Consider the following 15,972-nt stretch of genomic DNA (forward strand, 5'->3'; position numbering starts at 1 on the left):
TAGCTCATTTCCATCTGTGGTCCCTGGACAGCACATGAAAAGCAGCGCAGAGTGTAAATGTGCAAAATCCTAAAATTCTAATAGAATTACAATTCTCACATTTACAACAACAAACTAGTCAAACTAGCTTTGTTTATTACGTGAATCAATTGAAATGTAAGGCCATACCAAATTAGGAACAGCAAATCATTGCAGGTTTCAGATAGAAAACCAGTGTCAAACAACATTGAATTACGAGCTGTTTATTTCTCGGGTCAAATTGTGAACACTGTTGATTAAATGAACCATTCATTATGGCCAAGAACTGTGTGGCTAGTTTTTAGTTCTCTATTTGCTATTAGGTATTCATCCAAGTCAACACACACAACCAGATTTATCATTGTGGCATTTTAAGAATACTGACGCCGGAAGAAAAAGTGTTGGTTAAACATTCATAAACCTATTGAACCAAAACAGCTTGTCTCGTCAGCAGACGGTGTGCTGCGCTGCAGAGAAATAAGCAGGGAAGCTGACGGGAAGGGAAGGTCTCCATTTTAAACTCCCTTTACTGTTCCAGGTTGGGCTCCCACCTCTCCCCGTCAGGGACGGAGTGCTACATCACGTCGGACATGTTCTACGTGGAGGTGCAGCTGGACACGGCGGGCCAGCTCGTGGACGTGAAGGTGGCTCACCACGGAGAGACCCCTGGGGTCAGTTACCACTTCACATGACAACTTTAGTCAGTTAAAGAAAAGGTCTGCAAGTCACCAGGCTGCAGATTGAGAGAAAACATGTGGTGTTATCGAAAATATCTGAAGTGTCAGTCCATGAGATCAATATCTGGGTTTACCCTCATCTCCGGGGCTGCATTTCAGTTATTGCGGTCGCCCGATCACAGCATTCGCGCCCAGAGAGGGGGACCAACCATGGAAACAGCATATGAAGCAGCGCATGCATTATGCAAATACATTGAAAAGCCCCATTTAAATAAAGTATCAATTATTCAATTTTTTTCTTGAACAGAATTTAGGGATGACCACTTTAGAGCTACATGAATCCATGTTTGTAGTGTAATTTAATTGAACACATTGGCCTCTCCCATACTAACTTTGTACTCAAACATTCATATTTGATGGTGAGGGGGTGTTTGGTTCATTTTCAACATAAAGAACATTATTGTAAACTCCTACGCCATTGGTAGAGACAGAACTTTGCATAATTTGGCTTTAACAAATATGTAAAAATTATGTGGTTTGCTATTTTAAATCCTATTAAAATGTGAAAATATTAAAGTACTTTGCAGAATCATTATAAGAAAGATATTTTATTGCTTTGTTTGGACACATTGGTCCTCGGTGGCATTTTTATAGCAATATGAGTGTGTAAGGTCTGGTTATATTAACGTTCATTTTTAGGTTTTCTACTTTCTGTTTGTCCAAAGCATGTTTTGGAATACAAACATTTTGTTCTGGAGTTTGGTATTATGCTATCAAATCATGTGCACAGTTGGCATTTGAAATTTAGCTCTTGATCCAAATCAGATGGTGGAGTCCTGGTCTGGTTCCACCAAGACTACAGAACTCTTTCAGTTGCCCATAAAGCTGAACTTGTTGAAAAGGTCTCTTTCTGTTATTATTTTTCATAAGAAAAAAATGATACCCCAAGCTGGTGTTTTTCTAGGTCCTCAGACATAATCTATTTTTATTTTTTTGCTAAACCTGTGCTGTCAGCAGGCCCCGCATACAACACAGGGTGTTTGTACGCCGGGGACGGTAGCTCAGGAGGTAGAGCTGGTCGTCTAGTAATCTAAAGGTTGCTGGTTGCTGGTTCGATCCCAGGCTCCTCCTGCTAGCATGCTGTAGTGTCCTTGAGCAAGACACTTAACCCCTCATTGCTCCTGATGGCTGCGTCCGTCGGTGTTTGAATAATTGTAAGTCGCTTTGGATAAAAGCGTCTGATCAATGACGTAATGTAATGTTGTATCCAAGACAGAGTTAATCTGCAAGTGGGGTTGAAATTCTCAACCTGCAATGCCACTTTTTATTAATCATCAAGAACTGCTTGAACTGCTTGCAATAACTGTCCTTCGGACGACAATTATAACAATGTTTAAGTGTTTAAGTGTAATTTCTTATTCCCAGAGCTGCCCAGAGCTGATCCAGCACCTTAGGTGAGGAGAACCTGCACACACACCATTCTGTCATCACTCATACCTAATGAATATGAATATGAATACATTATCATCTTTTTCTTAAATTTGCACAGCTGATCTGCTTCAACAGAATATGGCGGGTGGAGTTTTAGACTATCTGTTTGCATGTGTTTTTATCGGCCTACCTTGTGTTTAATGTTTTTAGACGACGATATGTGTTTTTGTGTATGTGTAACAAGGACAATAAAGACCTAGTTATTGTTTCTCAAAAGATTTTATTTTATGAGAGCGACGCGTTGGTGTGAATTTCTGACGGCGGTCTCAACCATCATGCTTTGCTGTTTCTCATCAGGGAAAAGAACTTTGAAGAGTTCTCTAAACATCTGAAGGGACTTGTCAACCTCTACAAGGTTCCTGGAGATAAGTGAGTACACTTTGATGACTCAGCATCAGAGAATTTCCTCTGACGTGTGTGAAAACACCAATTTTCAAAAACCGGGGCATTTGCCATGCTCCTTTACATGTAATGTGACACCAATAATCAACTATATTTACAAGACTTATATCTGTCAATTAATAAAGTTTGTATTTTCTAAAACTAGATATGGTAATAACAAGTCATAACAAATTTCTTTAGGTCAGTAAATTGTGCATGAATCTACTTGTATATATTTTGTTAAATGTTAAAAGTGAAATATTTCAGGATATCTGCAGATTTTTCCCAGAAACAAAAGGTGCAAAAAAAAATATTTTTTGAATCTCAGATTTGGTTAACCTTGTTTAACATTCTAGATAAAATCAATAAAATGTATTTTATTCATTTTTGCCATCCAAAATTGGTTTTAAATTTAGTTGAAACAGCTTCAATGGTTTTAAAAAGTCTTGCATTTTAAAATCTGATCCCTGCAGATACCTTGTGTTTTGCTCCCAATTAAAATATGTTGTGTACTTAGTGGAATTACACTGTGTTACTGTGTTATTATGTTACTTTTTATTTTATTTTTATTTTTTTGCCAGCTACTGTATGTCTGATTGTCCCATAACCCTGTGTTCAGTAAGCTGAAAACCAAGATGTACCTCGCGCTGCAGTCTCTGGAGCTGGACCTCACCAAAATGATGCACATGTTCAGGTAAATTCGCAAAACACTTTCCTCGAGAACAGAAGTTCCTCAACTCCAATCCTCATGACCTCAGAGCATTACTGCATTTTTGTCCCACCAAGAAGTTGATTGAATTCACCAGGCATCCCAGATCTAAATCAATTCCTACAACCCCATTTCATGATGCACTTTCTTTCTCTTGTTTATTTAAATCATTATTTAAATTACTTACTTGTTTATTTAAATAATATTTAAATAAATAAAAAATACTGTGTGCTCTCCAGGTTGGCCACTAACGCTAACACAGTGGAAACGATTCTTCACGGCAGTGTTGGCCTCCTCACGGCCAGGAGCGGCGGCCATCTTGTCACTCTTCAGTGTTACGTGTCCCCATACGACATATTTGAAGAAGGAACGGGAACGCAGCTCAACTTGACGGACACAAATGGTAAGCGGAGGAAGGGAACAAGCCACTCCATCATAGGCTTGTGTTTGTGGCTGCAATCAGCCCTTATAAGGAAACTCTTTTCAAATCAGAAGTATGGCATTTGGGTTGTTAAAGGGATATATACATATATTTTTTTACACAAATAATTTTTGTCTCTTTTAACCAGATTCAGACTAAAACTTCGCTACCAATTTCATCCCTGTGTGTCTGGTACAGGGAAAGCGAGGGCTGCATGCTAACTGTATTGGCTCAATGCAAGGCAGCAGAGGGGATCAGCTAGCCTACTTCCTGTTAAATTAGGGAAATACATCTTCCGGATCTATTTCTGATGCATAACCATTTATGTGTCATTGAAAATATCAGCAGTTGGCACTTCCCACAACACGGACACAGCCGTTAAAACGATCACAACGGTCGTCAAGATATTTGCAAAACAAACAGCAACAGAAGTCAGTAGTCTTCCCCAGTCTTCTTATGTGTTTGTACGAAGCTGAAAACGTGACCTTGACCTCGCTGTGTTCTGCAGTGCCTCGTTCTCTAGGCATCAGTGTGTCCGTCACGGTGGAGGGAACCTCCTCTGTTTACAAGCTCCCTATCGCTCCGCTCATCACCGGCTCCCACCCGGTGGACAGCAAGGGGTAAGACACTTAGCTCTTGTGGAGGGACCAGTCCTCGGCTGTATCCCAAACCGCTCACTTATTTTACCACGCCGTGTGTGTGTGTGTGTGTGTGTGTGTGTGTGTGTGTGTGTGTGTGTGTGTGTGTGTGTGTGTGTGTGTGTGTGTGTGTGTGTGTGTGTGTGTGTGTGTGTGTGTGTGTGTGAGAGACCAGGATTGATGCGTATCATAAGAGAGCAGTCATATGTTTGTATGTTTCACTTTACTGAAAACAAAAACCGCCATGTTCTAGTTTGCTGTACCTCTTTAAAAATAAATATGAAGTTGCCTTTGAATGACATTGAGCCTATGCGTTTCATCCAGATTGACTGTAAAATCAGTGGTTTGTAATATTTTCATTTTAGAATTTTATCTACAGTTATATTCACACCTTTTTATTGATTTTTTTTTTCCCGGGTTTTTAGGACACCCTCCTTTTCCTCAGTGACCAACTCCAACTGTGTGGATCTTCCAGTGTGTTTCTTCCTCAAGACCAACCGGCCCATGCCTTTCTCGCTCTCCTTCATCCAGAGGATGGGCACCGCCACAGGTCAGCCCACAACCGTTAAATCATGAAACATGCACGCAGGACTGCCGGATAATTAAATATTATATATTTTTTCATTTAGCGGCGTCGTAAAATTAGGAAAGATCACATTGCTATAAGAAATGTGAGGGTGTAAACTATTGACAATAAGGAGATATGACTCAAATTAAGTTATGATATTGGATTGGAAATATGTTTGTGTTTAGAAATTTGACCTTTGGTCTGTAATAAGGGGTCCAGCCCGCAGAGCTGGATCCCTGTTGTTATTGCTTGGACTGGTTTTATTTTTAATCTTGGCGTTTTTCGAGCTAAAATCTGAAGCATGACATCGGCAGTACGCAGAGACATGGTTGAGGTCTCATTAGAACCCGGACCTTTGCTATGTCTTGTCGATCAAATTTTTTATATCAATCTACATTTGGAGCAGAAATGAGTGAAAAACTGATGTGATTTAATTAGTGACCCGCTTTGTTACATCATCATTTGAAGTTATGAGTCCAAGCTTTGTCTTTCGGAACTAATTCGCCTCCAGCCACTTGCGAATGCGACACCTTAGACTGACAATTTGAGCCGGTGCTGCGTTTAATGTAAACTCAGAAAACTGTAACTCGTGCTGCGTTTTACAAATGCAAAGAAACTATAATGGTTTAAAGACGAGGTTTTTACATCACAGGAAGTTCTAAGAATCTTTAGAGGAACCGACCCTTTATTTTATGTCCTCACTGCATGACCCAGCAACAATCGTAATTGTTAAAACACGGTTCTTGAGGGATATTTAAACTGATCCACAGAAGAGGAACATTCAGTGACGTAAGTGCACGTTGAGCCAGTCGTAACTAGGGTTGGGCAGTGAAACCCAGTACCATTATGTCACCGGTTCCTGTATGATCGTTATCTACCCGACCGAATCACAACGCAGATTTCGGTGCCACTTAAATGCTTGAGCTGTCGACTTAAACATTTGCCCTCTGGAGCACCAGAAATTGTATTGCTGTCGTCATCACAATATGCATACAGCGACTGGTGTTTTGGGTCTCAAGTAGGCAGGCCATGGTCATTTTTCATTTTTTTTACAGATTACCAAAGTGCAGATTGTAAGCTTTAAAATGATGTCATACATTGAAATCAATACAAATGAAAATATTTGAAGGAGATATGCTTATTTGACTGTTGGTACACCTAAACTGATCGAGCAGAGAAAATGTCCCTCAAAGATCAACTGATTAACTCCACTCCCCCACTAGATTACCTGTCATTGTCAGTGGGTTAAAGTGTGTATAGCATAACAAATAACATGATAATATATGCTACTCTCCCTAAGCATGTTAGTTATTTATTTACATTTTTATTTTAGGCTCACCTAAAAGTTTAAAAAGTTGATGAAATGCCTCTGAGGGACATGCGGTGTTAAGTCCATTTGAATGGAACCGTGTTGGGAACTTCCATTTGAGACGTTATGAACCGACGTTATATAAGTCCAGTTTACGTCTCTGCCTGGTAATTCGCATTTGGAGATTTGCGCTCCGTAGAATGCATACTGGAGTAACTGATGCAGTGTTCAAGGTGAACTTGGAAAATTGTAACCCGTGCTGTGCTTCAGAGATTCTGTAAAACTGTAAAATATATCGACTCGACTAAACTGGACCCCTTGTATTGCTGCCTGCAGCTACATGTATACCGTAATTTCCGGACTATTAAGCGCACCCACTAACCGCGACACATGTCTATAAGCCGCAGGTGCTACCGGTACATTGAAACAAATGAACTTTACACAGCTTTAACGAAACACGGTTTGTAACAAAAATGAAAAAATCGCAGTAAACAGTAGCCTACCAAGAAACTCCTCCTGCACACTGAGACCACTGAAGTCATCTCCTTCGGTGTTGGAGTTGAATAGCCTCAGAATTGCTTCATCCGATGTTGGATCGTTTTCATTGTCGCTCTCGTCACTTTCATCTGGAGGCAAATTCCCCGCTGAGCTCATGCCGCCCTCTTCAACACGCAGCAGTCCAGCCTTTCCAAACCCGTTGATGATAGTGGATTTTTTGACAATGCTTCACGCTGTCAGGACCCACTGGCAGACACCACGATGGTCCACCTCTAAAATCCTCAAACTTCATTGCGGTGGCGATTGTTTTGGCTTTCAGTCGGATATGCACAGTTGAAACACCTCGGCCGTCTGCTCTCCGTGTGTTGACCCAGTCTTCCAGCTCATTTTCTAGTTGGGGCCATCTGCTTTCCTTCCCTCTGAAAGCTTTTGTTGTCTTTTTGCACTGAGTCAGTTCCTCACACTGCTGTTTCCAACGTCTTATCATCGCCAAGCTCCCGTGCAGCAGCTCTATTTCCTTTTCCAACAGCCAGATCGATCGCCTTCAACTTGAAAGCTGCATCATATGCATTTCTTTGTGTCTTTGCCATGATGAGGGTGACGGAATGACGACCGTAAATGATGGGAAGTTTGAGCGCGCTCGATTTAATCTGAACAGTTACATTGTTTCACCTTAACCCGTTCGGCAATTTCATTTGTCTAATGGAAGCTTCATGCTGCCAAAAAACTGAGCACCGTCACATAATGTGTGTTTTGCTCCGTTTTTTGGCGGCATGAAGCTTGTGAAAGCGGGAAAAATACATAAATTAGCCCCGTCATTGGATAAGCCGCGAGGTTCAAAGCGCGGATAAAAAGTAGCGGCTTATAGTCCGGAAATTACCATACAGTTCAGTGCAATGAACAGCAGTAGTAATTTAAGCAGATATAGATAAAATATTTATTCTCATGATATCTCATCTATGAACCTTGTACTAGGGCTGAATAGTTTGTAAGAATTTATACAATAATGATATATTATTAATAGAAGAAGAAAATAAATAACACACAATATTTATGAAGACATCACTGTCTGCTTATATATTTACAATAAATATTAAAATCCTCCTGCTGTCCTGGCCGGCCACAGAGTGAGTAAATAAGTGAACTTTTATTTATATAGCACCTTTCACCTGTCACAAAACGCACAGGTAAATACAGGCAAATAAATAAAAACTGATAAAATACACAAGGGGAAGCAGACACAAGTTAAGGCAAAAAAACACATGCAATCTTCAAGTCTCTGTTCACAAAGATTAAGAAATTCAGAGGCAGTGTTACACTTCATAATCGATGATTAAAAAATCATCGAAGTCCGATAAGAATGAGCTGATTGAGCCTGGTCGTTGGTAAATTGAAATATAATAAATAGGGGTTAGTCGACCGACTCTATACATTTGCAATTCAAATGAACAATAAGACTCGGGTGCACACCATCTGGCATGTAAACTTGTTCTTAAAAACTACGGCAAGTCCCATCACCATGACCCGTCAGCCGGGTTGTGCTGATAAAAGTGCAGTCTGCAGGACAGAGTTCGATGAGATTGGAATAATCCATATTCTGCTGCCATGTTTCAGGCAGGAGCATAAAGTCCATACTGTCAGTGCAAGATAGATCTTTAAAGACAAATGACTTGTTACCAATAGACCGAGCATTGATCAGAGCCATCTTGACTGGTGAAGGCAGAGTAGCAGCAGAGCAGGCAGAGGCACGAGGCAGCTGGCGGAGGTTCCCCATGCACACACCACGGTGATCCAAGTAAGAGAGGTTGTTTTTGTTTCCACCTTTGGATATAAAGTCTGGTCGGGACGTAGGGCTGGACGATAAAACGATCTTGATCATTTTCATGAGAAAATCTTCTACGATAACGATGATAAACTTATGAGTTTTATTTTCCTCTACATACAAAGATATGACACAATCAGCCAATCGTACTGCAGAGAAACAACCATGTGACATGGACATGACATATATTATATATTTAAATGTATATAATATATATTTATATATTATTAATTTTATTTATTCAATGTTCAACGTAAAGCCATGAGAATACACTTAAAACTGTATATTGAGCATTATTATTATTATTATTGTTATTATTATTATTATTATTGTTAATAAATATATATTGTGATAATTATCAACATCGATGTATCGTGATGATATTTTTGGCCATATCGTCCAGCCCTACCTGGAAGGCCCCATCCAAAATGATGGGCTGTATGGGGAAATTGCCTGGTGAGTGGGTTAATGACAGGTAAGACCGATAAGGGGAGCTCATGGGGGGACAGTACTCCTCAGTACTACAGTACTGAGGTGCCACCATAGGCGGAGATGGAGCTTCCGGGGAGGGAGTGTGAAGTCGGATATCCTCCTTAAGGTCAGGGATCTTTTTGTTTTTGCTTTCCGGATTAGCACACAGTCCTCACAGCGCATAGATGAGGTAGCAAGTTTAGCCAGGAGCTGGGATAAAACGGTAAAAGACGAGTGAAACCGCTAAGATCAATTCGGATCAATGGGTTAAACGTTAAAAATATAACTAGTGCTGCTATGTGGAGCAGCTACTGCTGCTGCTCGCTCCAACTCTTGCTCCTGTCTACTGTAGATAGGTTGAAGAACGCTGAGCACAAGACAAACTAATTCCTCTGACGTGGAGACAGAGGGGAGAGAACAAGTTAAACATCAATCCATTAGATTAGTGTAATGGTGATTTGGTGGAATGGCCCTTTAACCTCATGTTACTTCCCTCGCAGGGATTCCCGTGTTTGAGAGCCCCCCAAGTCTGTCACCGCTCTACCAGCTGGTAGTTCAGAGTCAGCTGCAGCTTCTGGAGGAGGGGGCACCGCCTCCCCAACCCTCACACAACATGCATTTCTACTCTGTGAGTACACACACACACACGCAGAGTGTTCGAACTCTCTTGACGTCATTTTAACATCTCCATCTCTTCTTGAAACAGTGTTTGCCGGACCAGCAGCACTGCTACTTCCTCAACGGCGACGCCCCGGTGCAGGACGGACGCTCCCTCCAGGGGACGCTGGTGTCCAAAATCCCGTTTCGCCACCCGGCCCAGGTGCCGGCGCTGCTCGACATCATCCGCCACCAGGCGGCGTACAACACGCTGATCGGCAGCTGCGTCAAACGAACCTCCATCAAAGAAGGTAAGTGGACAACGGAGTGATTGGCTTTGTCATTTTTATGTTTATTGATCATAAATGGTATCAGCAAATACTCAAAAGAGTTTCATACAGGAAAGAATATGATACAATGCTACATAATACTATTATTTGTATAGTACGACACATAACAATAAGAAGGCAGTTATAAAATATTGCATTCGCTGATTGATGTGTCCCTTTCCGAGTCAAACAATATCCAGTTTTAGCCAGGTTTTTAAATTGTTCTAAAAGAAAATCATTAAATAACACCAAAATTGTGCTATTAATACTTACTTCTACTACTGCACGTATTAGTGTGGAATTGATATGTGTAGTGTGTTTTGTTTTACCTCCTCAGACACTGCAGGTCTGCTGCAGTTTGAGGTTTGTCCTCTGACGGACTCCAGCTTCAGCGTTTCCTTCCAGCATCCCGTCAACGAGTCGCTGGTCTGTGGTAAGAACACACTTTTCAGCACTTGTACCTATTCATTAAACAGAGTTCTACTTTGTTAAAGGTCTTTGCTAATCTCAAACCTCTTTATTCTAAGAGTTATGGTTTGAAATTGGTGTTAGAATCGGTTGCTTGTCATTGCATTGCTGTGACTGTGACATAGGAAAACCTTTAAACTTACCAACCTTAAATTAATAACAAATATTTTCCACCCACAGAAAAGTGCAAAAACCTTAAATGATTACCATCTCTTCCCTCCTCCTAGTGGTGATGGAGGTGATCGACTCCAGACAGGTGGCCTGCAAGCTGTACAAGGGCCTGTCAGATGCTCTGATCTGCACTGATGATTTCATCACCAAAGTGGTCCAGAGGTGGGGGTCTACATGTTCTGTTCAACTGAATGGATAAATATAAGGGCTGTGTATTGGGAAGGAGCTTACCATTTAATTTTGATGCAAAGAACGATTCTATACAATATGAATACATGAGAACTGCTACCAACCTTTCAGAATATCATCTTATCATCTTCAGTCCAATACAGAAATTAAACTTTCAATTGACTTTTCACCATAGTGGTATTTCATTTTAGCGGAAAATGTTTGTATAATTTCCAATTATTTTTCTAACCCTGTCCTGATAATTATGGTGCTAATGTGTCTCATCAGCATGATTCCTCCATTCCTCAGATGCATGTCCATCCCTGTGACGATGCGCGCCATTCGGAGGAAAGCTGAGACCATCCAGGCCGACACGCCGGCCCTCTCCCTCATCGCAGAGACCGTGGAGATCATGGTGAAGAACAACCTCCCGCCTTCGGGGAGCCCCACCTACAACATGGCCACCGGGGCCGATGGCGGCAACCCCATGGGCCTGCCGGGGCTCGGCGGCGGGAACACACCCACCGGAGGAGGCCCCCCCGGGGGTCCTAACTTTGCAGGCCCCATTACGACTCTGTTTGGCATGAACCGCGGGCAGGCTCAGGGAGGGGAGTGCCTTGCTCAAGGTGGGGCAGCAGGGCAGCAGGCTTTACAACAACAGCAAGGTCAGGGCCACACAGACGACTACAGCAAAGTCACGCAGAACCCCATCCTGACCAGCCTGCTCCAGATCACTGGGAGTGTCGGGTCGAGCCCCAGCTCCCAGAATGCACCCCCGCAGCCCCACCAAACCCCGCCCCCAACCTCCTCCCCCGCCAGCAACACCAAAAACCATCCCATGCTGATGAACCTGTTGAAAGACAACCCCACGCAGGACTTTGCTGCGCTATACGGTTCCAGTCCACTGGAACGGCAGAATTCCTCCTCCGGTTCGCCTCGAACAGAAGGTGCGGGAGGCACCTGCCCTGGAAGTGGCCCAAAAGGAAAGAAGAAGCGCCCGCGGGGAATAGAAAAGGGTGGGGTGATGCCTGGGGCTGGTGGTGCTGGTGGAAGCGGTGTCTGTGTTGGTGGAATGGGCATGAAATCACAGCAGGCATCGTCCATGCAGCAGCACCACCACCAGCACCAAGCCACGCACGAAGACGACTTCCACCGCGAGCTGTTCTCCATGGATGTCGACGCCTCTCAGAACCCCATCTTTGACGTCAACCTGCCTGGAGACGGGTTGGACACCCCCCACAGCATCACCCCAGCACCGAGCCAATGCGGGACCCCCCCCTCCGGCCCAGGTGTGCCTTATCACGCTCAGTCGCACGTCCAGTCTCAGCAGCAGCCCCCCTTGCCACCTCGCATTGTCCGGCTCTCCAGCTCCGACAGCATCGGCGCCGACATCACAGAGATCCTGTCAGATTTGCCAGAACAAACGGGTAAAGGAACCAGCGGGGGACAGGGGCAGCACCACATGGGCAGCGGCGGGGAGGAGGGGGGCCCCCTTGGCACTCCGATCCGTGACTCCTCAAGCTCAGGCCAGGGCAGTGCGGTGTTTGACTCGGCCGACATATTCAACACCAACAGCAACGAAAATCCATTCACGGACGCCGCTGACCTGATCGCCGAGGCGGCTGCCACGCCTACCAGCGACTCCTCCTCCACCAACTTCTTCCCCGACGCCGCAGACTTTAACCCCGACCTACTGACCTCCGGCCATGGTTTTTCCCAGGGCTACTTCGACGACAGCTCGCCGAGTGCAGACGGAGACATAGATATGGTCAAGGGCTTCGGTGGGGGCAGCCAACAGAACACCCCTTCGGGGACCCCCCAAAACCCGACACCTCATGGACAGAGCACCCCGGAGCCCTCGCTGAAAGACCCTTTTGACATGGGGATGGTTTTTGGAGGCAGTGGTGGCGGAGGTAAACCTCTTTTGGGACAAGCTCCTGATTTAGGGGAGGCGCACTCCTCCCACGGAGGTGGTGGGCAGAGTCCCCTCATGATCGGGGGGCTGTCTGGGACAGGCGGTGACTTTAAGAGCGCCGAGGCCAAAGTGAAGCAGCAACAGCAGCAGGGACTCATGAGGCCAAAGGACGAGAACGGGGGCGGTGCTGGGAGCAGCTCGGGGATGGGGTCGGGCAGCAGTGGCCCCACAGAAAGCAAACAGGTCAAACGCAGCAGGACTCCCTCCAGTGAGGGGAAGTCCAAAGACAAACCCCCAAAACGCAAAAAGCTGGATCCTGATGGAAAGTCCCCCTCGCACAGCTCTGGTGGACGGCCGTACACGCCCCCCAGCGGTGGCTCAGGCTCTGGAGGGAGCATGTGCGGAGGAGGCTCCAAGTCTCCGGGTAGCTCGGGACGCTCACAAACCCCTCCAGGTGGAGCCACGCCTCCAATTCCCAAAATCACAATTCAGATCCCCAAAGGGACCATCTCGGGGGGGAAAACCTCTTCCCATGGCGGGTATACCTCCAGCAGCTCAGCCACTGGCAGCACAGGAGGGACTGGGAGCAGCAGCAAAAGCCACCACTCCCACTCCTCTTCCTCTGGGAAGATGAAGACCAAGGAGGGCTCCATGGCTCAGGGGGGCAGCTCCAAGCCGGGTGGCATGGGAGTGGGGGTCGGAGGTGGACAGTCCCAATCCAAAGGCTCCTCTCAGGGAATGGGGGTGGGGAAACCAGGATCTTCCCCCATCACCAAACACGGACTATCCGGACCGGGAAGCGGCGGGGGCGGGATGGGAAGCGGCAGCAAGATCAAACCTCAGGGGGGAAAGCCTCCCGGGTCGATGATGAATCCCATCATCAAGCCCAACATCTCCCCCTCACACTCACGCTCTGGAAGCTCCGCTGACAAACTGTCGTCCCCGATGAAAATGCAGCAGTCCCAAGTTCCCGGAACCCCTCCTTCCTCCAAGGCCAAATCCCCGATGGGCTCAGGAAGCGGGGGCTCTGGAGGGTCCAAGTCCTCCTCTGGCGGAGGAATGAGCTCCCAGAAGCCGATGGGAAGCGGTTCCGCCTCGGGATCCTCGTCCTCCACGTCGTCCTCCGGCTCCTCCTCGTCCTCCGGCTCAGTGTCTTATTCAGGAGGCTCCCAGTCTCAGTACGGGGGCAGCGGAGCTGGAAGTGGAGGGGGAGGGGGAGGAGGAGGAGGAGGTTCAGGTGGAGGTGGTGGGGGAGGCGGTGGGGGAGGGGGTGGAGGAAGTGGAGGCTGCAGCCAGAACAATGCAAACAACCCCAATGCCAAAGGCAAGTCTCCCAGCCGCAACAAGAAGCCCTCGCTCACGGCCGTCATCGACAAGCTGAAGAGCGTCGGAGGGGGCGGAGTCGGCGAAGACGGCTGTGAGGTCGGGCCGCCAGTAGGTGGAGCTGGTGGTGGGGGCGGTAGTAGTGGCAGCGGTCCTGGCCCTGGGAACATGCCTGGCAGCGGACCCCCCAACATGGGTCTGTCCAAGCACCCCATGTCCTCCCAGGGAGGAGAGTACAAGCGGGAAAAGCTGGACAAGGAGGCCAAAGCCAAGGTGTCGGTCTCGGGCGGGAGCAGCGGGGAGAAAAAGATGTCGGACCCCAAAACGGGGGGCATCAGCGGGACGGGCTTGGCGAAAATCATCATCAGCAAACCGGATGGGGGGTCGCCGAGCATCAAGGCCAAAGTGACCATGCAGAAGGCCGGCGAGGGCTCCTGCGAATCCATGCGTCCCCAGCTGTCCAGCCTCAAGGCGTCGCCGCTGTTCAGCGGCTCCACCCCCAAGCACGACCGCTCCTCCCCCAGCCACAGCCGCTCCCCGGGCTACACCCCGCTCAACCACGACAGCGAGAGCGAGTCGGGCGGCAGCTCGGTGGCCGAGAAGTCGCACCAGAACAGCCCCAGCTCGGACGACGACCAGAGCGTCCGGCCGCTGCCACCCCAGGACTACATGAGCTCCATGCCCCTCAGCTCCGGGGGCGAGAAGCACAAGAAACACAAGAAGGAGAAGAAGAAGCAGAAGGAGCGGGAGCGAGAGAGGGACCGCGAGCGCGAGCGCGACAAGGAGAAGAAGAAGTCGTCCATGTCCATGGGCCCCTCCTCGCACCCCATGAAGCCCGACAGCTGGTCCCGCTCGCCCATCTCCGCCTCGGACTCCTCGCTCTCCATGCTGGGCCCGGAGCGCCCGTCCCGCCCCAGTCCCGTGTACATACGCAATGAAGACGACGACCTCATGGACTCGGCCCTGACCGGCAACCTCTAACCCTTTTTTGGGGACTCGGATTTTGTTTTTATCGTGTTCGGGCAAAACCTTTTTTTTTTTTTTTTTTTTTTTTTTTTTTTCTTTTGGAACGCATGCCATTCATCATAGAAATCGGAATCTTTATCCAACCGTGGCGAAGGAGCAAAGCTGCATAAAGAATAGGATGCTATATCTTTTGAAAGTATTGATACCATGTCAAAGCTGTATTTTAAAATGTTATTTTTTACGACTCATCAATGCATTATAGAATACATTTTTAAGTGAAATGCGGTTTTAGAAACAGGCGGGTGCTACAGTCATGTGAGTATTACAGTTCCTTAAGTTTCATTGAGGAGACGCATCATAGGGTCTATTTTTCAGATAAGATAAGAGATAAGAGCTTCTAATTGTCTTTTACTTTGTTTCGGCTTTTTTTCTCGTTTCGACACAAACAGTTTGCAGTTGTGTCCCATCATCAATGTCAGAAAACATGTGACGGAAGAAAAATGTCAGATTTTTTTTTTTTTTCCTGAAAGATACAAACAAAAACGGATGCTACGCCTATTATATAAAAATGTATTTCAAAGAAAGAAGAGTAGCGCATTTTATTGTCTCGTTTTTCCTCCCGGCTCAGTGGGAGTTTTTAGATTTCGGTACGTTTGGAATTGTCGATTAGTCACGGGGAAGACGCTCGGAGCAAACGCTAATTAAGGAACAGACATTATCAAGCCTCTCCTCTGTGGAGGTTCTGAAGGTTTTGGAAGCCGGAAATAACCATTTAGCTGCCGAAGAGGTGCGTTATCTTCACATTTGGTTGCACACAGAGAATGCTTGTTTGCGGGCGGGGGGGGGGGGTTTAGACCGAGCCAGTTCATAAGCCTATTTTGAAAATAATTTTGAAGTGTTGGACACGTTTTCATTTCGGTCGTTTTTGGCATCAAGACTTTTTCGAGTTGAAAATGAAACAGAACGTGCGTAAGCTCTGCCCTGTCGCTCCCGCTTGGGGTGTCGGCGTCTGTGCTTGTTTGTCTGCCTGTC

General features: G+C 46.2%; 1 protein-coding gene across 1 annotated transcript in view; it reads left to right on the plus strand.

The window, feature by feature from the left end:
• Positions 1 to 15,527, plus strand: part of med1 (mediator complex subunit 1) — a gene marked incomplete at its 5' end in the record, with an annotated part of 19,308 nt that extends 3,781 nt beyond the window's left edge. Inside the window, 12 exons of the mRNA XM_080021637.1 lie at positions 557 to 689; positions 2,121 to 2,149; positions 2,484 to 2,555; positions 3,187 to 3,261; positions 3,516 to 3,679; positions 4,206 to 4,317; positions 4,761 to 4,885; positions 9,504 to 9,631; positions 9,710 to 9,911; positions 10,267 to 10,362; positions 10,625 to 10,730; positions 11,046 to 15,527. Of these exons, the coding sequence (XP_079877763.1) occupies positions 557 to 689; positions 2,121 to 2,149; positions 2,484 to 2,555; positions 3,187 to 3,261; positions 3,516 to 3,679; positions 4,206 to 4,317; positions 4,761 to 4,885; positions 9,504 to 9,631; positions 9,710 to 9,911; positions 10,267 to 10,362; positions 10,625 to 10,730; positions 11,046 to 14,955 (5,152 nt within the window). The 3' untranslated portion in view covers positions 14,956 to 15,527. The remainder of the gene's footprint in view (positions 1 to 556; positions 690 to 2,120; positions 2,150 to 2,483; positions 2,556 to 3,186; positions 3,262 to 3,515; positions 3,680 to 4,205; positions 4,318 to 4,760; positions 4,886 to 9,503; positions 9,632 to 9,709; positions 9,912 to 10,266; positions 10,363 to 10,624; positions 10,731 to 11,045) is intronic.
• Between the last annotated feature and the right edge of the window lie 445 nt (positions 15,528 to 15,972).

This window comes from Zeus faber (assembly GCF_960531495.2).
Source record: "Zeus faber genome assembly, chromosome: 20".
Taxonomy (NCBI): Eukaryota; Metazoa; Chordata; class Actinopteri; order Zeiformes; family Zeidae; genus Zeus; species Zeus faber.